The following is a 25,232-nucleotide window of genomic DNA, read 5'->3' on the forward strand; positions in this document are numbered from 1 at the left end:
GTACTTCAGTTAAAGGTTTGTTTCTGTGAGCACCTGGAGAAACGGAGGTCATGAGGACCCAGGATGGAAGTGTTGTAAAGCTTGAAGCAGCTCCAGGGCCTGATGTCTTACTCATAGCTGGTTAGGGACCGAAGAATTGTATTCAGCAACCTGAGGATCTCGGTACAATCTGTCCTCCCAGCACTTCATGCAAACGGCCATGGGTTCTTCTTCCTAGAAGTAATTGTGCTTCTCTTCAAATGACATTCAGGATTCTGTTCTGCATCAGAAGACTTTAATGTTCCAATACTGCATATCTCTAGAAAAGAGAATGATGGGGAATGCTTTCCTAAGAGGGCAATGAAGTTGAAGCAAAAGAAATGTAATGTGGCCAACAAGTAAAACATTTATTTTGGTAAGTCGTGACTCATGATTAGGCAAAGAGTGGGATGGTGTGGTCTAAGATCTGCACAAATCACAGGTTTTCAAAAGCATCTCCCTTATTAGACAAGACTCACAACTGACAATTCAGGACACAAGACAGGTGAATACAGACGTAAAGTGCTTTAGCTCCTCGGTTATGGCTAACAAGCGGCGACTACAACATCGACCGGACAGTCGCGCAGTCTCCTCCCATGAACCATGGGCGGGGAGGTCAGGCACTGTTCTTCTTGATGAAGCTGATCAGCCCATTGGTCGAGCCATCATGCGAGGTCACCTCACCAGCATCCTGCAGCTCGGGCTCGATTTTCTTGGCCAGCTGTTTCCCCAGTTCGACTCTGTTGGAAGATTCCAGAAAAGAAAAGGCTTTTTTTTTTTTTAAAGAGACCCTGCTGGTTAGAACCATTGTGTCCAACCCTGTCATAATGATGGTTAGTTAAGAACTGCTTCAATTAAAGCAATTAAAAGCTTTAGAGAAAACTAGCACTGTAGCAATCTCTGAGCTGGGCTGGAGACTCCTGCTCCAAGAAACAGCAGGGCCACTGGGCCTGCTGTCCTTCCAATTCTCAACACTGCCGACTCAATTCAATTCAATTGCGCAGCGACCTAATTCCACCAGTGAAAATGATCAAGATCAGTATGGAAGCAGTAGTGTATAATGATTGCAGCTAGATTTCAGAGATCTTTAAATTCCTGAAGTTGAAGTTAGTGTATATATATAAAATTTCAAATTTATTCAATGGCAACCAAAACAAGTTTGGCCTGTGTTATTTTTGATCACATAACAGGTCAATAACTCAAATCTTAAGTGTTTAATGAATGGTTAAAGAACAAAGGTTTTGGTAAACATTTCAACAGCAATAATACGTGTTCTTTACATAAAAAAGACCCCTAAAACAGCTATCATTAAATACATAACGGTCAGTCAGTATCCGTACCACAATTAAATTCTGAGACCTTACTCAAAGGTCTTAAGATCTGGGCTTGAAAATGTCATGAGCTGTCTCAGCTCTGCTTCAGGCAAGCTCCTCTGCAGAAGCTGCCATAAGGCAAGGAGAATTTTTATATTCAAGATGTATGAAGTCGTCAAAAACAAATTGCAAACATTCTGAAGTGTAAAAATCTACAATATTCAATGTGTTACTTCTAACACTCATGCCTACATGACTAATGCAATACCAATTCTCAAATAAGGACAAGCTTCTGCATGAAAGGGTTACTCACCCCCACTGATCGTAGCTGTTGATCTCCCAAATGACACCCTGCATGAAGATCTTGTGTTCATACATAGCTGGAAGAAACAGAGGTCACAGTCTCAGGAGCAAGGGGACTTGACAGACAAGCAGGGAAATGTGAGGGTTTCCACATCCTTCAAGGAGATGGAGGGGCTACTGACTTCCAAGAAATGTTTTTTTTTTTTAATGTTGGTCATTTTTTGATCCTGTGTAAAACTAGATCACCCAAATAAACTCCAGCTGATTTTCCAGATGACAGAAAGGCCCCAATTCCCTTTCGTTTGTTTGGGTCTTGCCAGACTGGTTGAATTATAACCTCAGAAAAAAGGCGAGCAAAATGAATGGAATTAAAAAAAAACAGGCAGTCAAGTTAAGATTGCCGAGAGTACAGAACATTATGCAAATGTGTGCTGATCAGCTACAATATTTTGGGAGAACCTGACGTTTTGGGGTAAATTAGCTACTAAAAAGCACCGTGCAGCAGTGAAAGTGAACCCCTTTATTTGAAGTTGTCTTTTGGCCCATGTTCTGCTACACTTACCAATCAGTGCTCCAAGCATGAACGGCGTCAGCTTCTTAAAAACAATGGAGTTGGTTGGTTTGTTTCCTTCGAAGACCTGTGAATAAAAAACAAATACCGAGTTATGTGGCCTATGGGTTACTAGCGATACGGATCTTAATGATATTTGATTGAGGTTTCCGAGTACTGTAACCTTACGACCCTGGTATTGATTTTTCACTCTGCCGTCTTTCACATTAAGTCACTGAAATAATCAACTAAGCCACTTGTTGAGACAAGCTCCACAGGACAAGGATAAGCCCTCCAAGCAATTCCATAAGATATAGGGTCCCTTTCTTGAATGTTCCGAGCTTTGCAATTATCCCCGATTCTATACAGCCGATTATTTTGTAATTACAGATTTTGAATTATCCATCTACTGTCTAACTGCTTTATCCAGTTCATATTTGCAGGGGAGCCAGAGTCTATCCTAGCAAGCAATATGCGCAAGGCAGGGTACACCCTGGACAGGACACCAGTCCACCGCAGGTCACACAGACCGTCACACACACCAGGGCCAGATTTCCCAGAAGACAATTTTAACTACTAGCATGCAATGGGGGGGGACGAAACCAGATCTGGAGGAAACCCATGTGAATGGAAGGAAAAAAATGCCACACAGACTGCGGGTTCAGAATTGAACCTGGAGCCCAAGTGCTGTGAGGCAGCAATGTTAACCACTGTGTCACTAAGCTGTATTTGAATTTATCGTGCTCTACACATTTTCAACACTCCTGTATTAGTCAAAAGCAACTTAGAAAATTGTGCAGGACAACATTCTGCAAGGCGCTTATTTTGTAACTTAACTTTAATTGAACAGATGAACACGAGCAAGCACAGACATTTTAGGCGTGCACAAACTTTTAGGTCTCCAAAGGAATGAATTTCTCCAGTAGTGGTTTCATAAGTGTTAGACATCCATATGCATTACCACTAATGACCAAAAGAGGGCAGCAAACACTTAAGTCATGCAAGTCCTGGTTAAAGAAAAGGGAACTTCACATCAATTGACTGATATCAACTTCACTCTTTTGGTGAATAACAAGCTATCGCAACAGTGTGCATCTAGTGTGTTTCCTAATTAAGGAAATAAGCAGAAAATTAGTTTTTTTTGCATATCCCAGTACATCTGAAATTAAGAAATGCTGCCTTCATCTTTGTGAATTCATCATAGGAAAGAAATTAATTATGGTCTTATACCCGAGAGGGACCATATGATATATGTGCTCCGCTGGAAGTACACAGCACAGTGGGAAGAAAAACTTAAAACGGTGCAGTTTCTAAACTTGACTTCTGTGCCAGGACTCACCTTGTGAGGCAGCAGTTTCTCCAGGGGCTCTCCGCTCATCCCTGCCCCCTCCAGCTCCTTGCGAGCTTCTTCAGTGGTCTTCCCCTTCATCAGGGCTTCAGTCTGGGCCAGGAAGTTGGCCAGCAGGATCTGGGACACACCGCAGAAAGCAAGGCCGAAGATTAAACAGTTGTTCCAGACTTTAGGAATACTGTGAAGGAAATGGGGTATTCTCTCACTGTCCTCTCATTAACCCCCACCTCCATCCCCTAAACATTTGGTGTCCACACTAGCACTCTGTCAGCAAGAGCCTCCAGAAAAGCTCCTCCGCAAACAGATTTTACAGATAAACCAACTGCAAAATAACGCATTTCCACTCTCTTACCGCTATTACTATTATCTCTAGTCATCTGTGTGGGGATCAGAGTCTGTAGTTTGGCTGCAAGGGAATAAATAAAGCTCACTTCCACACGGAGAAGCTGTAGGGTTGTTTCTCTCCAGGCATGCTTGCCCAGACAGTGGCTCAACAGATAAGATGTTCTGTTCCATCCATTATGCGGACCCTTGCCGAGACGGGCATCAAGAAAGCCGGGGTCTACAAGGGTCAGCACCGTGGCAGAGCCGGCTGTACCTTGTGGTGGAGGTTGTTTCTGATGGGGTGCTGAGACTGGACGGGGATGAGGAAGTCACAGGGAATCATGCGCGTTCCTTTGGGAAGAGAGAAAAAGGCACATTACGTCACAGAGCCAAGCAGACTCTCTTTAGGTCTTCTGCACACGTCATCGCATCAGGGAAGCACCAGGTAATGCATGTTCCTTTTCCCATTCCTGCACCTCCAGGCTCCCTTCTCATAAGAAATGATTTTTCATAACACTAAGTTAACAGCTCATGCAGGACAGCTTAAATTCTGAATTCAAATCTAGGTGAAACAGCAAAGATTTTAAACATCCAAAATGAATAGAAGAATATCTACCGTCAGACTTTATATTTTATTAAATAGGGTTGTGCATGATGAACTTTGCAAAACTGAAATTGAAGGCCTTTACAAATCAAAGGCCTACATGCAGGACCGTTCTGTTTTTAGCATACAATAGTCACTTTGAAGGTTAAGCAGAATAAGGCAAGGCTTCTGCTATTATACGTGGGGGGTGAAACACTCTGATGTTAATGCTTCTGAAACTGCTTTGCCGTCTGGAAGACGGCTGGAAAGTCTGGAGTCTGGGCTGTACCTTGATGGATGAGCTGGTAGAAGGCATGCTGCCCATTGGTCCCAGGCTCTCCCCACACGATGGGCCCAGTGTGGTAGTTCACACGGCTGCCTTTACTGGTGATGTACTTCCCATTGGACTCCATGTCTCCCTGCGGGCAATGGAGCTCTCAGTACCAGACACGTTTCACACGAGCCCGATTCTCTTCTCGCACGCAGCGAACCACAGAGGGGACAAGCAAATCCTCACACTAGGGCAATGCAGCTTGTGCTGTAACCTCTAAATCTCTTGTAAAGTGCCCCTGTTTCGGTTTTATAGGCAGACTTTAAAATCGCCAATTTCACAAGGCCTGGAACAATACAAGTAGGAACAATTAAACAGTTCATCTGGAACACAGATCCTCCACTGAAACGTTACTTGCTCAGTTGATCGATTGCCTGAGCAGGCAGTCCTGACCTTTACATAACCCGATTTAGGGTGACCTACAGGAATAACTGGACTGTGGTCCCCAGGATCGGGGCGAGCCGCCCGCTCACGGCTGACCCGCTAACTGACCTGCTGGAAGTACGCAGCGAAGCGGTGCATGTACTGGTCGTAGGGCAGGAGGGCGTGGGTCTCCGCCTGGAAGAAGTTGATGTACCAGACCCCCAGCAGGGCCAGCAGCACGGGCACGTTCTTCTCCAGGGGGGCGGTGCGGAAGTGATTGTCCTGGCGGGACGAGAGGGAGACAGAATTTTTGCAACTGCCCTAGGAGATGGAGAAACTCTCACACCCTACCGAGGACACCCCCTGCTGACAGACTCCGTGGTGCGGCACTGGCGTTTTCACTTCCCCACAGAGAGAGCGCATCTAGATCTCGGGGAGTACTTACCATCCAGTGAGCTCCGCTTAACAGCCGTTCAAAGTTCTCAAAACCTGAAAGGAAACAAACAAAATGCTTAACGGGAATAAAAACAAGGCACCTAGTCAGTTCCCTCTTGACTGAATTTTGATTCATTTTATAAACATATTATAAAGCATGGGAGCCCTTAAGAATATGCTTGGTTACGTCCTTGTAGCACAAAACAGGTGCCACTGACACCATGGTAGGCGAGAGCTTGTCACGGAGGATATGTTCAAGATCAGGACCGATGCCTTTCACTGAAAACCTGGGTGCTGCTGAATTCACAGGGGCAGTGCTCAGGGTTGAAAGAGGTCTACATCCATCTTGACCAGGCAGCTTAGAATAACTGTTCATTACGATCGTCGACTTCTGCAGTAGACGGCACCCATTAACACACTCGGTCATTATACGTGACCTTATAATGATTACATATTATAATCAAGCAGCGCATAAGAGTTTGCTCTTTAAATTTAAAGTCAAACGATGTACATCTTACACCTGAGACCTAAGCCACCAACATGTTAACATTTGGGGGGAAAAAAAAGGCCCATTCAAGAAAAAGCAAACAGTGAACCAACTGATGAGCTGTAATCCACACGCACGATGTATCCTCTGCAATGGCGGATGACTAAGAGATCAATCAGACCAACGTTCCCCATGTCCCCTGGGTTAGTTTCAACCCACTTCTTGGAGGACTTCACAGTCTAATTGATTTCTATTTTCATCTGGAGGCCCTTTTTTTATGAAAAGGTTGAACAGGATTTTAAATCAATATCACCTCTATACCAATTTTAGAGCTTCATAATTTCCTTTATTGAGATGTTTGTTGAAGTGTAACCCATTGCACCTCTGGAGAAAAAAAACCCACGGTGGGAGTGTTTGATAGCTTCCCACCTGTCTGTTCATTATTATTAATCAACTGTTAAGAGATGAATAAGGGAGGAGTAAAAGTCAGACGTGTGAAGGTCAGTTACACATGCTGCTGCTGTTGGAGCAATGCATTTGAAGTAAAGCCCAAAAACAGAGTGCAGAAGTCTGAACACGCAAGTGGGACAATTAAAGGCAGTTCAATTAGCAACCCAGTATTGAATCCCCTGAAAAAGGTTAGATTTAGAATAGCCAATCAAATCTAACCTGCATGTCCTAGGTACAGTGGGTGGGTTAAAAACCAAAGCACAGGCCAAAAACACAAATGAATATGGGGGGAACATGCAAATTCCACACACACACAGGTGCCCCAACCTGACCCTGGAGCTGCCAGACAAGTAAGAACGCCACAGTCTGGGGCCAGAGGCACAGTAGCATCAACGTATTCAAACCCATTGTAGCTGCAGATGAGTCTAGTAAAAGACGTACCGATGTGCAGGGCAATTGACAACCCAATAGCTGACCACAGGGAGTAACGCCCGCCAACCCACTGGAAAAAAGGAAACCAGAAAGAGGGTCAGTTTTTTTCTCTCTCTCTCCCTCCCTCCCCCGTTCCTTCCAACGGAGGAATTCTGGCAGCAGGCCCTTCTCCTCTCACTGGTCCTCAGATGGGCCCCAGGACATCCTGGCACTCCTCTGACAGGGCTCTCAACTGCAGGCGGCTGTGAGGGATGCCAGAGATCGGCTTGCCCTTCAGAGCCGAGAAAGACGAAGGTCATCACTGACCGAAATGCCGTAACACTAAAAATAGGCCATATCGCATCTGCTCTTACTGAAAAGCACTTAAACCCATCAAGGCAAATATTTGAAACACTGCATCTTCCTAGCATTCTTATTGAACTTTAACATTAGGATATTCCAATTCAAAGCATCGTGGGGCCAAGAGTGACGGATCTGAAAAGCACTCGTAATAAGGTCAGAAATTGAGACAAGTCATCTTTGATGTCGACTGCCATCTCGATGCTCTTTATTTTAACTCCCCTTAAAAAAACTAAACAATTTGTACGTTACACTAACTCAAACTTAAAGACATTTACCTTTCAAATATGGATAATGCGACTGAAAATAACTGTATGACCTTTGCTGTGGCCCTGCTTTTCCAGTGACCTCAGGATGAGAGAGAAGGTCAGAGCCCATAATAACACCAGAGAGTGAAGCAGCAGCACAGAGAGGCAGCTCCGGTTTCCCAGCAGCTGTCCGTCTGTGTGCCCAGACGCTACTTCACAGGGTATAGGACTGAGCTATTTATACCCCAAGCCCTCAGGCCCAGGCCAGCTTGAAGCGGGAGAGAGCATCCCATACTTACATCCCAGAACTCGAACATGTTGTTCGTATCGATCCCGAAATCCTTCACTTTGGGCTGAAAGACACAAGGTAGGGGGGAGAGTCAAGGGAAAGGCAGGGCACCTGTACAAACTGGCCAAGAGATGGCAAAAAAAAAGCCTTGGCATATGAACATGTGCTTTTATGCCATGTGTTAATGTGGTGTATATCTGGCTCCAGAAATATGAAGAGCATGGATTTGAGAGGTGCTTGTGAATATTGCCCACCACCAGTCATGAGCTGAAGATTTATTACTTTTGGTGTGGACTGAAAGGGGGCCCTACAAGCAAGATCATAATGAATAAATCCATGCATGCAGGTAGACCAGCTCTCTTCAGTATCTGAGGCATTTACCTGCCTCTCTATTCTGAGAAACACTCTAGGTTACCAGTTGCAACACATTCAATAGCAGATAAATAGGTGGGGTTCACAGCAGACATCAGCTTCTGCTAAATTAACGTTAAACAAGTTAAGATGATCCAATAGGATACATCAGCTGTAACCCTCAGAGATCTTTCACCCTCAGGGAATTCTTACCCTCACCCTCAGGGATTCTTACAACTTTAAACAGTTGTAAGAATCCCAACATCAGATGCAAAAAACACAAAGTATATAATTTATCAGGATTAAACTAGATTAATGCCATTTATTTTTCCAGATTGTTCAATCCTATTAATTTAAAGGACTTTACTTTTAAGAGGGACACTTATTAAAAACCCTTTACTAAGCTTTTTGTTTTGAGAAAGTATGATCCACTTTCGTTGTGTTCAGAGTAAACTTACAGCATTGGTGGAGAGAGCCACGAAGTGCTTGGCCACAGCAGATTTCTGAAAACCAAAAAAAAAAACACTTCATTAACTACAACCCATGCCAATACAACGATCTATGCAACTCGCAGAGATGACAATTTCAGCAGAACTGGTCGTACAATTATAACAGTCAAAAGGTTCGATATCATAACCTTCAGCTGAACCCTCATGGACTTGACAGCTTGTGCTCCCTGCAGTTGTCGGTGGCACCTCAACTACGACTTAAGGCAAAGGGATGAACTAGTCCGAAACGCCAAGGTCTCATCATGGCCTCTCCCAGTGATTGTTACTTTAAAGATGGACCTAGCCTAGATTCTCAATTCAAACACTCAAGTGCCCCCCCTCCTCCCCAGCACCCCTGAACCGAGCCAGCACTTACATCTCCTGCCTTCTGCAGGAGCCACTCCTTAGCGGACTCCGCGTTGGTGATGGTCTCTTGGGTGGTGAAGGTCTGAAAAAACGAGGGCAAGGGCAGGTGAGTCATGGAAACCCAGGATCACATCCTCTGCCTTCAGTTTTTATTTCCCAGACTTACCCTCCGATCACGAAACTGCCAGAACCACCAAAACACAGCCGCTGCACAAGACATTTCTCCCCTGCGATTGCTTAATTAGAAAAATGTACCCCTTTCTTCCTCCAGTTTTATTTGGGAATTAACCACTCCTTTTGAGACTGAAAGAATATTTCTCCATTTGTACTCCACCCCTTTTCCATTAGTGTCCTCTGATCCACTTCATTCTTGTTGAGCTTTAGCATGTTCAGCATTACATCAGCAGTTTTAACAACTGCAAGAAGTTTTGAAGCCAATGTAATGTTGCATTTTCTTTGTGCAACTTAATGATGTTCTTGAACACATGTACAAGGAAATAGATTTGCACTTTTGTTTCAGTTCGTACTATGCTAATTAAAAAGCCTTATGATAAAACATGCATTGCATGTCTATGTGGAATTGAATGCATGACAACTTTCACTGTTTTTTATTTTTAAAGGGTATATTATACAGATGTTTTCTTAACTGGAATATATCAAACACAAAACTGGACAGAAATTAAACTCAACAAAAGAACACCGTGGATGGTTAATTACTGGCCTCCTTTAAGTACACAGACTGTCCTTCTTAAAGCTCTGTTTTTATCTCATTAATATATTTTCTTCCTGTTGCAGGATCCATTAAAAAAAAAAAAAATCAACCCCTTAATGGATGAAGCACACTAAGATGGCTTTAACTGCACCACAAAGTCAATTCCTACAGTCTGCAGGAAAAGACAATTAAGACACCCGAGAGCAAAACTGATCTCTAAGAAACGTGGGAAGAAAAAGCCTTTTGCGTGGCTGTGTGCGTTTAGTAGCTACCCGGCCTGGGATCAATGATGTTTCCTGCACTGCATCACTGGAATGAAGAGACGACCGGAGTGGCTCAGGTGGAGTGGGGGGGGTTACCTTGGATGCGATGATGAAGAGGGTGGTCTCAGGGTTGAGTTCGGCCAGGGTCTTCGCCATGTGAGTGCCGTCGATGTTGGAGACGAACCAGGCCCGCGGACCCCCCTTGGAATAAGGCTTCAGCGCTTCCGTCACCATCAGTGGGCCCTGCGACAGGCAGCACAGCCTCAGGACAGCCAGCCGACAACACCCACCGGGAATGCCCCGTGTTGAAAGCAGGCTATTAAACTAAAGTCATGCAAAGGCTTGTCGATTCTCCGTTTCCACAATAAATGGGCGTTTAAAAAAAAAAATCAATGATAATAAACAAGCAACAAAAATGACAAACTGTAGCAAAGAGCAAGTGAAATATTGTTCAATTAAGTTATAGATCTCAGGTGAAACTGCAGATTTAAGGGCAAGAGTTATGCACTGCTGCTTTTACAACAGAATTTACAATAAAGGGTCAATTTTCTAGAAATAAAATGCCTTTGCTGGAAATCCACCCTGTTTTATATCCAATATTGGGGAATTTACTGATTCCTTGTACCATGAGAATGAGAAGACTCCAGGTCCAAGGTATCAAACCCTCCTGCCTGAAAGTCAAGGACAGATTCATGTCAGCTTCATGTCATCTGGGACGCCTGAAAACCTGAGGCACTCGACTCGAGGGGCTGTGGGAGTGTGGCCAAGAAACTCGTTCCATGTTCTTGATGCCAGCCAGCACCCCGGCTTCCTTCAGGGAAAAGCTGGATGGGACCTTTGATCAATCGGCTCCTTGGCCGAGCACCAGTGAGGAAAGAGGCCGAGTGGCCCCCTCTCGTCTGGAGTTGTGCGCGTGTTAAAGCCCTTACCAGGTCAGATCCACCAATGCCGATGTTGACAATATCGGTGATGGCTTTTCCAGTGTAGCCCTTCCACTCTCCACTGCGCACTTTCTGTGTTGGAAACAGACACATCCAGACAGCAGCTTAACTCCAGCTCAAGTTACATCCCACTAGGTCTTCTCAGCAGTGCTTCAGATATGACTGGGACTGATTTCATGACCCTGCAACCAGGCTGTGCTGGTACAGTCCTCATATCATTAATTTCCAGCACTCTGCTGAAAAATAACTGCACGCTAGTTGTTTAATTGCCATTATACAAATTATACAAAAAGGCCTTAATCTTTTGACTCATTTAGGAAATAAAATCTTGCAGTTGTCTTAATGCATTTTCCTTGATAGTATATCACTACAGTTTCAAAGTCACCATATCCCAAAAAACCTCTGAAGGTCAGTTTCAGTATAAAAAAAACATTTGTACAAATAGGTAGCAAGTATTAGTATTCAGGTAACTAAGTAAACGCATGCAATAGTATACTTTTCCACTTTGTTTTGATCTAAATGAATAAAGTAATGGAACTGGTCCTTATGACAACATACCAGACAGAAAGCCTTCATCTTCTCCAGGACACTGTTGACTTCAGGCATGACGTCCTTGCCGCCCACGTGGATGGGACTGTTGGAGCGGTTCCGCAGGGCGATGTGGAGAACAGCTCGGTTCTGCCCAGGAGAGAGAGCACAGCGGGGAAGTCAGGGGGCTGGGGTGGAGGTAGCCGAGTGAAGGGTACCGCAGAAACCATTCTCAAGGCTCATTCTGTGTGCAGTTCTATTAGCATCTCGGGACGCCGCACAATAAAGCAGCTTTTTGAGGAACAAGATGTTATTTACCCAGGTTGATCCAAGAATGATTTACAACATGCAAATAAACTACATGGCCCAAGACACCCAGACTCCAAGACTTAGGACAGCACAGACACACAGGCCAACTCCACCCATTCACAAAGTCTCACTCTTGATTGCCACACCTTTTAAACTTTCCAGTTGCAATTCAACTATAAATGGCTTTATTCACCTTTTACTGAATTTAAGTCTTATCTAAGATCATTTGATTCATTAATAGTTTAATAACATTTAAGCTATTTTAACCTTTTCACACAAACACCAGCGATATACATTTTCATTTCTGGATTTACTTTAGATACGATAAATCTTTATATACCACCCAAAGCTGCTAGGATACAGACTTCCAAAATGCACAAAGTCTAAGTATATCTGAAACATACTAAAACAAAGCAACTGTAAAATGCTGAACTTCAACAAGTTATCAGGCCGCAGTGTCTTGCGTAACCGGATTGGCCAATGGGAAGGTTGCGAGAGAGGGTGTCGACTGTTTCCTTAATGACACTGCACTATTCCAGACAATCAACTGCAGGGCACTCAATCAGTTCTGCCACCTTCTTCTGCTTCGAAACCTTTGAACGGTTCAGATTAGACAGTTTAACTGGGCTCTACTCCTCTGAATGAAATGCAATCAGTGAGTCATTATTATGGCTTAAAAGTAAATTCAAGTGTGCTTGGCGCAACGCTAGGTTTATAACCATTATCAAGGACTCTAGATCACTGATGCTCAACACTAGTCCTGGGGCACCAATGTCCCTTCCATCAAGTTTAAAAAAAACTGTTGGACAATTGTTTCAATTCTTACTTAAGGTGTTATTGCAGTTATTTCAGCTCTCAAGATCTTTAATTGTTCAGCTCCATGACCAATAACGGTTAAAAGACTGCATGCAGTTGTGCATGCTGAAGCTGCTGGAAATGGGGACTGAAAGCAGAAAACCAAAATACACAAGCTGAAGTATCCATCAGCACCAGTGATTCAAGACCCAGCTGAAATGGAAACCAGCAGAGACAGCAGATCCTCAGGACAGGAGCTGAGAAACACTGCTCTAGATTCGGTTCACTCCAAAGACAATAGCAAGGAGATCATTTATAGATATACGTGTATCCTGCAACAACTCCAGGACCTAAAAGACTGATGTACCTCAGTGAAGTTGATCTTCTCTCCAGTGAACATTTTCTCCCTGGCTTCTTCCACTCCCCTTGACCTGGCCTGGGCAAAATAAGGAACACAAAGAAAGCAGTTGAAGCATCAGACACCTGAAGCTGCTATTCACAGGAAATAGCAAAGTAACTGAAGGAAAAAAGGGCCATTTTCAGGCTGCCTTGCTTAATTTTGTTCTCCTCACTGAAAACAAAATTTTTAATCTACTAATGGGACAAACATGACTGCTTTCATAGCAGTGTCCAAACTTGTCCATTTTCACCGATTTAAAAGTCACATCATCAGTACCAGTAGCACTAATCCAGCACATATAGACTTTAATAAGATCCAAGTCTTAGATCTGAGATCTGTGCCCGTCTACGTTTTGTGCTGAATTGCAAACTGAATTACAAAGATGATTAAAATACAGCTACAAATGGCGTTAATTACTGTACTGAACCACACAATGGATTTCTGGCCTAATTACTCTCCTCATGTAAATGCCTGTTTTTTTAAGTCCCATTAGTTATGGTGAGCATGGTGCCAAACCTTGAAGAAAAACTGTAGCCCCACAGTTGTTTTGTTTCAGCTGATGCAGTGGAAAGGACTGCTCCTGAGCCATGACTGGCCTGTACTGCCCCTCCCACATTTGCCCCTTTTAGAATTACGAATGTCAGAGAACATGCCATTTAACTCAAATGGGACAGTTACATAAACCACTGAACAATACCTTGCATTTTGAGAGACCACAAGACCAACGGTGTATTTCTCAAAATAAGTATTTTCCACACTGTTTTTGTGTAAAATCAGTCACTTTGCCTGCATCATTAAGTACAAAGATATTTCGAAGTAGCTGCACTGCTTTCTGTTTTGAATGGAGCATATTGTTGTAGGGAGGTCGTGAACAAGCACAGGGATGTTGCAACTGAGCTCTATACAGAAGTCTCTGGTCTTCACTATCTCCTTGTAAGTGGTCACATTTGGGAAATAGTCTCCAATATCAGTACCAATAAATGAAAAAAATGACACTGCAGAGAAAGATTTAAAACAAATTGGACTCTTAACTATACTGTGACCAGCATAAAGAAGTTTTGTGCAAAAGAGATGGGCAGAAAAGCAGAACTTGGGCTGCTCTGGTGCTTCAGAGCTCAAATGAGGTCTCGTTCATTTTTGATAAGAGCACAAAGTGAGCCTGACTTTATAAAACAGGCTGTTATGCAAGCATATCTAGTTCCTCAGATTTATAGCCCCTGCCAGTCATTGTGAAACGCAGCAGCTCACAAAGGTTTCTAGTACACATGAATCTACAGACAAAGCCTTCTGAGACAGTAAATCCATAGAGGATAGCCAATGCTGGTGTTTTACAAACCAGTTTAGTAAAAGGCTAAAATTAACACTATTGCTTTGACTGCTGGAGTGATTTTTTTAGACAGATTCTTGTACTTTCCATACAGTTTAGCACAATTATAAAGTTGAGCTAAAATGTGGCTAAAATAAAAAGACCACTTATCACCCAAAAGCTTTCCTGCTGCTGGCTTCAAAACTCTTTAAAAACTGGGAAAGGATTGGAATCAATAATGAATTCAACAACCGATTCAGGGAACTCAGGGTGGACTGGGCACAAGGAAAGTCATGGCCCTCCAGGACCTGCAGTGTTGTGTGTGGGTGGAGCACTGCTGATCAACAGGCCACACTTACTGAAATAATCACAACTCAGCTCCACCAAGTGCTCTCAGAGCCAAGCTGATGCAGACAACAACACTACAGCCTCCCGGAGGTGCTGCCGCAGCCGAATCTCCCAGCTTCCTTCAAGGAACAGCTGGATCAGGCGCTCGGATTAACGAGCCGCCCACACGGGCACGGGCTAGACAAGCCGGACAGCGTCCTCTCCCGAGGAACCGCTCGTCCCCAAGCCTGACCTCTCCTCCTGCAAGCTCCGTGGCCCTGGGGCTCATCTACTCCCGCGCAGAGCTGTGCAGCATCTACCGCATTTCATCAGACGGCAGTTTATCCACGGTTGGGAAACGATTAGAAGGAAGAAAACTGTTTATGAAATAATATTTGTGCATGGTTGGGTGGGAGGTTCTGTCCCTGACCTTCAAAGAGGAACAGAAGGACACGGCTAAATGCAATGTTGCTCTGCAGAATGCCCAGCTGCATCAGAAAAGCCAGGCAGGAAATAGAGAAAAATTCAATAACACAATCCTATTTAATTCAGACGGTTTTGTTAGTTTTGATCAGATAAAACTCCCAGTTCCTGAAAGTCTACAACCGTCAGGCACTGATTCTCTTAGACTTAAACCTCTCTTCCCCCGTGTGCCACACCCTCTACACTCAAACGTGACGATAACGATGGGACATGCATTTCAATAACGTAATCAACCTCTGGGATGGCTGCCACATAATAGCTAGCCTCATTGGCCCATACAGAAGAAGCGTGATTTGAGAGACGTCCAATCAGATCCTATTCTAGTACCAGGGATTGGGTTTTATCCTAATGAATCCTGTCAGCTGGCTCATCTAGTCCCCCAGAACAGCAGCAACTGTGTATTGCACTGGAGTGACTGCAATACAGGAGCAACAGGCTCCATCACTGCCACACTGAATTTTAACCAGCAGCTTGAGAGGAAGAAACACACACACACACTCCCAAATTCATCAATCAGCATCCTCGTCTCCCTCCTCGCTGCTGTTTTATTTTTTAAAGGAGGTGAAATTGTTGCTTTAAAACGTTACCAAATCGAACAGCATCTTCATGACTTCCTCGTTAATGAGGTTCTTTGAAAAATCGACCAGGATGTCTCCATCGTCGGTGTTGAGGGTGGTACTGTCAAAGACAAGGGAGTGAGAGGGAAACCGTGAAAAAGGCAAACGCAAAATAAAACACAGCACTCTTACGGGTTTTCAGCTCGATGCTATCCTGGGACGATGCCACTCAGGCGAAACAGTGCATTAGGTTTTTTTGTCACAGCAATTCCTTCACTCCCACGGCTGTGTTAACACAGTAATGAGGTTAAGAAACAAGCACGCTTAGTTGTGACGGGGGCCACCTGCGCAGAGGACAAGGACTCGGGCGTTAATTGAGGAGAGCCGGCGCCAGGCCTGCGGTAATGCACGGTAATTCTTACAGCCCCGGTCTGACTGCACGGTAATTTCCCCCCCCATTTTCTTCCAAACGACCTCGCAGGGCCCACGCCACACCGCTGAAGCATCGTGTGCCCGACAGCACGTAGCCCACCGTGACGACACAGCGGCGTGTGCAGCCTGAGCACCGACAGCTTGCGGTCTCTGAGTCGGCAATGGCGGCGCTCCTCCCCAGCCTAGACAGCAGAGAGATGCCCTCGCCTTCCCTTTAAATTTATTTTTTTTAAACGGGCCTCCCTGTTCAAAACAATCGGGCACCAGTAGTGCCACAGGAGGCCCGGCCGCAGCCCAGACGCCCATTCCGGACGCTTGTTAGCGGACACCTGGCCGTAGGAGCAGGCCAGAGCACCCTGCCGGCTTCCCGGGAGAATAAAGGGGAAACTGTCACTCTGAATCACGGAGATGCCCGATGCGACGGTGTGACCTTTCCGCCTCCTTTCCCCAGTCTGCTACCGCAGGACTGAGACAGAACCAGTCGGAAGAGACCGCTTTCCCTCCCTAGAATATAACCCTCTGAAATGCTGTAGTTGAGCGTAGGGTGTCAATATTATATAAGCGTCACTATTAAGCCATTGAAAACACTTTCTTTTAGCAGGTAAGCGTAAGTCGCGACCCCGCCTCCCCGGGAAGATATACAGGTTTCTAAGTAAAGCTGGCATAACTGAGCGGACATGCATCCTCCTCCTGGGTCGCAATACTTACAGGTTCATATGACATAAAAACGAAACGCGACCTAATTCGTTTCAGCTGAAATGTAACTCAGCGCAACTGTAATGCATGCAACTGCTGAGAGGGGGATTAAACAGGGAAGCAAAAGGCGGCGATTCATCCAGGTGGGCATGTGTCACCCATGCCTCTCACTAGGACGCCCGGCCGCTGCCCCTACCTGAACTTGCCGAAGCGCCCCTGGTCGGCCTCAAACATCTGCCTCATGTTGAGGCTGCCGGCGTTGGCCCTGTACCACTGCTCCAGTTTCTGGAAGCTGGGGTCACTGGTGAGTCCCGGGGCCATGGCGTTGGGGTTCCTGTGAGCCTGTCCGTGCAAACCGAGCGGAGCCGCTGCGAGCGAGTGCGAGTCTGAAGGGCAGCGAACAGGAAATAGCGCCGCCTGAGCCAATCGCAGCGCCGCGGCGGGGCCCCGCCCTCGGTGACGTCACTGCCCGTAATGTGGCGAGGAGAGGCGCAGCCCTGAATTCGCCCGACCCAAGAACCGAAGCGTTTTAATGGAGTATTATCCCCAGGGGGCAATTAATAAACATAATAATAATTCCTTACACGTACATAGCGCTTTTTCTGGACACTCCACTCAAAGCGCTTTACAGGTAATGGGGACTCCCACTACCACCACCAGTGTGCAGCCCCACCTGGATGGTCATTAAGATTTTATCATCGATATATCATTATATCATTAATAATTATCACTGATAATTATATTATGTTTAACTACACTGTGCAATATGTAGTGTGGAAAAAGAATAGTTGTTGATAATAAAAATTCCTTACACTTTTCTGGACACCAGAAAACACCCTGCGATTTTTAATGAAGAAGGAGAACGCGGACCTCAGTTTTACATCTCACCCTTTTACAGTATAGTAGTGTATACTGGTGAGCGCCGCCTACTGGCCCCACTAACACCTCTTCCAGCAGCTGCCTCAGCTTTCCCAGTTCACATCACTTGGTGTGTGCTGGTGTTAGCCACAGTTTTAAGTCTTGGGATTATACAGAGTATACTTTTTCGCCTTTTGTTGCATTACGTGATGTTTAACTTAAGGAGTTTAATATAATGTTATACTTTGCAAGATGTAATATGGAAAAGGGAAACGTATTTACAATGAATCTGTTATTAATGACGGGTAGATATAGTATCCACAAAATTCTGCTACCTCTTTTTTAAAGGTTATAGGATAGGCAAGGCAGTACTACTTCAAAACCTCCATCAAAAACATGAAAAATAAGGCCAAAAGCACAAATGTATGTAAAAATCTCAATTTGTTGTGTTTAGATTTGTAATGAACTCTGCAGACATAGTGTTGTGTCTTTTTTAGTCTTGTTTTTGGATACTGTTTCTTATTTACTTGCATTATATTCCTGAATGAAAGAATTCACCTAAACCGTGCGACTGAAGCCGACATGCTCATTTCCGCCCAGCGCTACATGTAGCACCACATTCGTTTTTCCATATTATTTCGAATATTTTCAATATATTTGACAATAACAATAAATGTATAAATGCGACTTATTGCCATTCGCTGTTTATTTTGAATCTGCCTTTCACTTGCTTTTACGTTTACATTACTGTATAAATAAAAAGCATTTACTTTTTTTGTCGGAAAACGTCCGTGACCCTTCCACAGGGTGCACAGTTCAAAGAACAGTGTTCTCCGGTGGTTCTTGCCGAGCCTGTACAACGCAAGACCTTTAGTATTCACAATACTCAATCGTAGCCATGCTCGGTACTAATGTCACTGTAAAGCTGCTATATCTGACGTTATTAGATTTGACATGTCATCATCATAGTACTCGCAGAACAGATTCTTAATACTCAGTCCAAAAATTAAATACTGTCTTTCCCCTCATGCGGTCATACCCACATTCGTCCTGGCTAGCTCTCACACGACCTCTGGAGTTTGTTCATAGTTTGTTTTCTTCTTTCTTCAGGAAAGAAATCATGTCCACCGATTATACGCTTGGTGAGCGTTGTCTTTATTAAGCAGGGTCTGCTGCGTTTAAATACATCACATTGAGAGAATCGTAAAAACACATACCTGTAAAGTTGTTCATAAATAGTTTTGGGGATACAGCTCCAGTATTTGAAGCACACAGTTCACCGAATAAGTATTCTGAAGGAATACCTATTCACTTCAGAAAGGTTGTGAAGTGGAAAGCGGAAGACTGAAGATGTGAACCCCTGATCCTGTAACCCCGGTTAATATCATCAACACAGCCTCTTAGAGACACCCTGAGCAAAGGTAAGAGTAAGAGGTCTAGAACTATTGTTCATCGCTCTCTTTAATCCTCCTTAATCCAACTGGACAAGTAATTTCTTGTGCGTGAGAGCTTGACCCAGGTCCGTACACTACCGTGGTCCCTACACTAGGTAAAGCGCTCTGGGATCTTCTGGGATTCAAAATGTTCGCAAATGTAAGGAGTTACTGTGATTAAGAAGGTGCAGTGGCGTTTTTAACAGTGTGTAATATCACAGAAGGACGCTAGAGGGAGCTAAGTTACCACTGCTCAAGTGAAATGTGCTGTACAGTTCTGCCGTGCGGTATCCAGTGTGGGTGGTTAAGTGCTCCGACAGCCTACCTAGTCAGGTACAGGTACCTGTCCTGCTTTCCAGACCTGGAGCTGGGCACCCATGTTAAACTCAGTCTGCTCTGTCGGCTCTTAACACTTGCTCTCTTCTGCACAAGACTCTTCATTGCAAATCCATGCCTGATTTGGCAGTCGCTCATGTGATCTCTGTGAGAAATACAAAAATATCCTACACTTCAGGCAACCACACTAATATGAGGTTGGGGTTACGAAAACATTTTCTGTCTGGTGTCGTACTCTGTGTCTGTGCTTTCTCATTTCTCCAAGTTGTAAGTATGACATATTATCACATTATATTAAATTATATGACATTCTTTTGCATGCTCTCATGTAATTCATATTTAAAAGAATACTAAACCACAAATGAACAATGACAAACAAAATGCAGATGCTTAAAAGTAACAATTTTATTTTCAGCACCATGTGGGTAGAAATTCGCAGCAAAATAGACATGCAAACAAAATGAAAAAAATCTATGTAATTACAGCTGTGGAAAACTGTTGCTTTTTTCAGCCAAGGACTTTAACAAAACCAAGCTAGCAAAACAGACTGGTACTTTGATTTCTTTAGACACACTGTTCTGTCATTATAGGTTTACTGCTCTCAAAACATTTACTTCTGCCTTGGAAATACTTCTTGTCGTGTTATAACTAGGCAGTTTCTCCCAGACTGTATCACTCATCTTCAAGCTGAACTCTAATGGAATGGCCTGCTTAAACACCAACAACTGGTTCCACAGACCAAGGTTAACTATACCTGTGGGCTTGTTTTCCTGACACGATACGAGGTAGTTCAGGATTTGTGATAATTGTAGTCTGTAACATCACTGTAACCTGTAGTCTGTAAAGCTGCAAGCTTTGTGAAAGACGAATTTATGTTTTTTTCTGAATCTGGATTGTTGAACACTCAGAACCACTCAGCGCATCAGAATGGTTAGGCATGAAAGAGACCCATTGGGTTCTCTTTCAATCACATGACCAGTGCAGGTCACGCTGGGAAGAAAGGTGAATGGGACTATAGAGAATAGATCAACCCCGATCAAACTAAACTGCACGGAAATAAACCAGAGCACCCAGAAAAACCCACACCAACAGGTGGAGCACAGATTAACTCATAACTGAGAAGCAACCAAAGCCAGAACTTAGTGGGGGATCCTGAGCCACAGCCTTGACTCCCACACTGTAGCAGCTGAGAGAGCAATAGTGGAGGTCAGACTCCAGTCTACGAGGACTGCTTGGCCATTTAGTTTTGGGTTTTCATCTCTCATTGCTGCAGTGTACCATTTGCGTGGCTAACTGAGCATGTCGCACCATTCTCCAGGTCCCTTCACCACGGCAGGTCCCTCGCACGTCTCTGGAGAGCGTCTTTCACTACGCGGCTCCGTAAGGACCCAGGGGCAAAATACATCTCATTAGGCAGGTAATTCGTTCAATTAAGGAGACTGATCTGAACGACAACCTTACAGTCCAACAAGACCCACAGTCTGAAGCTCATGTACCATCAACAACTACAATTGGTTCCGACTTTGTGTGGGAAATAAGAAAGCCCCATCCCTGTTCATAAAATACACACGCACATCTTATAAACAAGTGTACAACGGGCATAGGAAGACAAAATGAAGAGGAGGATATAAAACTAGGAAACGCCAACATAAAATCACACAATAAAAAATATGTTTTTTCTTTTCAATGCCTTTATTATATATAAAATGACAAATATAACTACAGTATATTTCCCTACAAATCTGAATGTGAACCAATGCTAATCCCACTTTATGTGTATACAAAATGACAAAATAGTCCCATAGGTATCCATCTCCAAAAACGCCATTTAAAAGCTATATCTTCACTTCAAGCACAGAAAAGCTGTTCCATGTTATGAAATATCCGTTGTTCATCACCTCTGCTGCACTGGCCTGATGTAAGCCGAGTTGTTCTGAAGTTTCCTTGTCAATGAGGTAAGGGCCCGACAGTCCTGCCTTGCGTTGTAAAACAGAATCTGGTCCAAGTCAAAGATGGACAGGAAAGGCCAGTACTCAGTCAGATCTGTTTTGTTTGACAAGGTTGCCATCCACATTATTTCAGTGCAGGAAAAAACATGTCCCTGTAATTTATAGAGTAGGCATGCACTTTGAACCATAAGGTAAACAACCATTTTTTCAATTGTTAACCATTGTGTTAGCCAGCACTGTGGGAAGTACCTGTTGGTAAACTGTAGACATGTGAATTTGCGTCTGTTTTTTGAGCCACAGTGTCTTCTGGATTTTTCTCCACCCAACACGTTCACTACATAAATAACTGAACAAAATTGCCTCCATCTGCAAACCATTGGCTTTTGGTATCAGTAAAGTGACATATAAAACCTGTAGGTTTTGGCTCTTACACACCTGCGGTGTGTATCACTACTACTCACTGCATAAATGTCCTGAAAAAGCCACAGAAGTAGTGCATTGCTGGAGGTTATTCTGATAAAAGTTTCAGACAAATCCTGTACAAGAAAATAGTGTCTAGGACTCCCCTCAATAAGGTCAAGGCATGCACAATCATTAAAAGTGAAAAGTAGAGAAAAAGTACAGTAGTGAACTATATTTGTGTGCTCATAAATTCTATGCTCCTTTTCCCTACAAATCAAATAGTTAAAAATTAATTAACCCAGAAACAATTCAGACGAGCTAAAATGCCTTGTGAAAGCAAATGGTAGAGATACTGATGATCTCTGGTGGTCTTACCCTGAGAAGTTGGTTTTTGGAAAGAGTGCATTTACCCAGATTTTAAGTGGTAAATAACTAAAAACTGCCTCATAGCCTGCAATTTGGGGGCTATTTCTGTGTCCTCCTCACCACACAGTAGCCCGCCTACCACTGATCTAACATGCTAATGAGATTTGAGAGAACTAATGGTATAACCAGTATGAAAAAAACATATTACTGTTCTTTTTAACATATCAGTATTATTGCTGTACATTTGTGTAATGAGCAAACATATATAAACAACAGAAATGCCAAAAGAAACACAGAAAGAAGCACTTTTACTCTTTTCACTGGTCTGGCTTCCAAAACACAACACCTTGCCCAATATGAAGACAGAAACTGTCTGCTAGTTGGAGGGGAGAGTGATGGAATTTTCTCTTTTACAAAAACAATGGTCTTATTTCATGTCTAGCAGGTTTAAGGCCTCTTGCCCTGGTTGTCATAGCAACATTTCTTCTTCCTGTGTAAATAGAGTGTACTTCCAGATGATTGTTCGTGTGGATACAAGCTAAATGTCAAAGCAACAGAGAGGGGCTGTGTTCCTACTGTTTCTTTTTCTTTTGACATTTTTTTTTACTTTAAAGTGCCATTCACAGCATGGCAACATTTCTAACGTCCAATTTCAAAAGTAAAAGCTTATAATTCAGCAACCACTCTAGAAAATATCTTGACTGTTCTGGGGAAAATAATTCCCCCTCCCCCATCTTCAACTCTGTTTTACATTCCTCCATAATAGCCTTAACAGCCTTTCATTCTCTGTGTTGTCTAATTCTGTAACCAAGCTAAATGAACAATTGCAAATTTAACTTATGGCAAGTTCTGCCATCTACAAAACAGTGAAATTGCGTACTCAGAAGAATGCACGCTCCCACAAACAAGATCCAAGGATCTACCTAGAAATGTACATGTACATAGCACTGCTGTTGACCCTGTCTCTTTCAAAAGCCATCCATGGTCAAGGTAGCTTAGCTTTACAGCACAGCACATAACTAAGCGACACACCCAACAACATCACTTTCTGAAACTTTGTTTCGCTTACTGGTTTCTCCTGTAATCATTGGGCTCACGACACTTGCCACTGAATAGAAAATAAATTGCCCTTGTGTTTCAAGTCAGTTCCCAAACAAAAAGTTTTAAAAAATTTAAAAAGTATATGTACTGTATATGTATATGTACATAAATCTTTGTGGTATAGTTATTGGGGGACGGGGCTTTTTCTCAATAAATTCTCACTTTTCACATGGTTTTTATATAAGGAACTGGGTTATGTTTATATGTGTTTTGCATGCTTATTATTGTATTTCTAAATACATTGTGAAAATTGAAGTATAGTTCCTTGAAATGGCTGTTAACAGTTTCATTTCAGAATTAAGGCTCAGAGTCTATTATTAGACTACACCTAGTGTAAGTGTGTTCGCTGAGTTTATTCACTCGCTCAATTAATCATTAAAAAAATTAATGGGACACAACAAAAAGGCCCTTTATTTTGTTCTATCTGGGATAGTTATAGCTGAGCTGATGTGTGGGGAGCGTTCTGGCGCACTATGGCTGCTGTCGCATCATCCAGGTGGGGCTGCACACTGGTGGTGATGGAGGGGATCCCCATTACCTGTAAAGCGCTTTGAGTGGAGTGTCCAGAAAAGCGCTATATAAGTGTAAGCAATTATTATTATTATTATTATTATTATTATTATTATTATTATTATTATTATTATAGTTAGGTGCTAGATACACACCAACAGCTTGTCTTAATAAGTTAAGAGCATTGCGTATTTCAATTAGATCCTGTTAAGCAAATCATAGAAACAGTGAAAACTGGTGAAATTTAAATAAGCAGGAAGTTTGCAAATAGGTTAATTGCACATAACCCAAATTGCCAGACACTAAAAGGAGACAACAGTATCCTCTCATTCGAAGCACAGGTTAGGAGAGGTAGCCTCTACTGTCCCTTGAAACTTTATCTGGATGAAAAGAAGAAAAGGGAAAATAACATACACTTTTTGGTTCCTTTTTATTTTTTATGGAATAATAAATTGTGTCTGTAAGTTATGTATATGTATTGATGAAATAAAATGTTTTTGTCTACTTGTCAATCTTACTTTTCTAATGAAAACTACTACCAGTACTCTGCTACTTACAAAACCTCATTATCACTGGAAATCAGAAAAAAATAATCTTTTAAATATTCCTTGTGTGTTGTTTCTCTTATGGATCAAACAAAAATATTATTCTGTAACTGCATTGGAAATCGGGAAATCAGATTAAGCAGTTAAATGGCGTTGAAAAGACTGAAAGGTTATGACAGAAATGTTTCAGAATTGCTTTAATCTTATGTGAACGTAGCGCATAATAGAAAATAATGTTTCAAACAAATGAATAGATGCAAAATTATAACATATGCAAAGGCGTTTGCAAAGTTATTCTTCAATGAGAAAAATGTAAAACCCTTTGAAAAAAATCTTTCCGAGTTACGAAATCCTCAAAAAAGTGCTTTGAATCCACCTGAACTCCGAAAACGTCTATGTCAAGGAGGAACACAATAGGCTTTTTAAGTTCTGAAATTACAAAGTGTTCTTTAACTCTCCCCACGCACACGGAAACAAAAGATTTTTGGAAATAGAGGATTGCCCAGTTTAATAACCTGACATTTGAATAAAGATGGCATTACCTGTGATGAAAAAGCAGCTGTTCATTTCATTTAAGGGGATGCTTCAAAACATTTTTTTTTCAAGCTTTCAGGTTGATAGCTTTTCTGTTTTTTTTTTAAAAAAACATGTTACTAACATAACCGACTCTTTTCCATTAGTTTCAGAATCGGCACATAAACCGAAAAAAGCACAGTGCGCTGCGAATGCAGACTCCCCTCTATCTGCTATGCAAGGGAACTCAGCCCAGCCCAGCTCCTCATACTATTCCTTACCACAGTGTGAAGAAATCCCACTTCCTGGATTTCAAGTCTGGGAAGTACAAGAAATCCAACACTGTTTTCCGAGTAACAGGACGCACTTGGGGGGTAGTTCTCAGCGGTGTGACTACACCTTGAATAAAAAGGAGTTAAGACTCCCACCTAGTGGGGCTACCCCTTCCC

The 25,232-nt window shown here is 43.1% G+C and overlaps 1 protein-coding gene across 1 annotated transcript; it reads right to left on the reverse strand.

Moving 5' to 3' along the window:
- Positions 1-362: 362 nt before the first annotated feature.
- On the reverse strand, positions 363-17,169 carry gpib (glucose-6-phosphate isomerase b). The gene is made up of 18 exons (XM_069181200.1): positions 16,967-17,169; positions 15,673-15,763; positions 12,937-13,005; positions 11,496-11,615; positions 10,926-11,009; positions 10,093-10,239; positions 9,032-9,103; positions 8,626-8,670; positions 7,827-7,880; positions 6,950-7,010; positions 5,582-5,625; positions 5,266-5,418; positions 4,732-4,861; positions 4,134-4,210; positions 3,524-3,652; positions 2,197-2,272; positions 1,645-1,711; positions 363-758 (listed from the first exon to the last, which is right to left on the reverse strand). The coding sequence occupies exons 1-18, from the start codon at positions 17,089-17,091 to the stop codon at positions 635-637; spliced, it is 1,668 nt and encodes a 555-aa protein (XP_069037301.1). The 5' UTR covers positions 17,092-17,169; the 3' UTR covers positions 363-634.
- Positions 17,170-25,232: the final 8,063 nt, after the last annotated feature.

This window comes from Lepisosteus oculatus, chromosome 20 (assembly GCF_040954835.1).
Source record: "Lepisosteus oculatus isolate fLepOcu1 chromosome 20, fLepOcu1.hap2, whole genome shotgun sequence".
In the NCBI taxonomy this organism is placed as follows: domain Eukaryota; kingdom Metazoa; phylum Chordata; class Actinopteri; order Semionotiformes; family Lepisosteidae; genus Lepisosteus; species Lepisosteus oculatus.

Bases quoted from the DNA above. Each gene is read 5' to 3' on its own strand.
- gpib (XM_069181200.1), bottom strand. From the start codon at position 17,091: ATGGCCCCGGGACTCACCAGTGACCCCAGCTTCCAGAAACTGGAGCAG. The intron at 11,616-12,936 runs GTACATCAGTCT...TCTCCTGGGCAG, and splicing joins AGAAGATCAACTTCACTGAG to AACCGAGCTGTTCTCCACAT. The intron at 4,862-5,265 runs GTCAGTTAGCGG...CATTGCCCGCAG, and splicing joins TCGCTGCGTACTTCCAGCAG to GGAGACATGGAGTCCAATGG.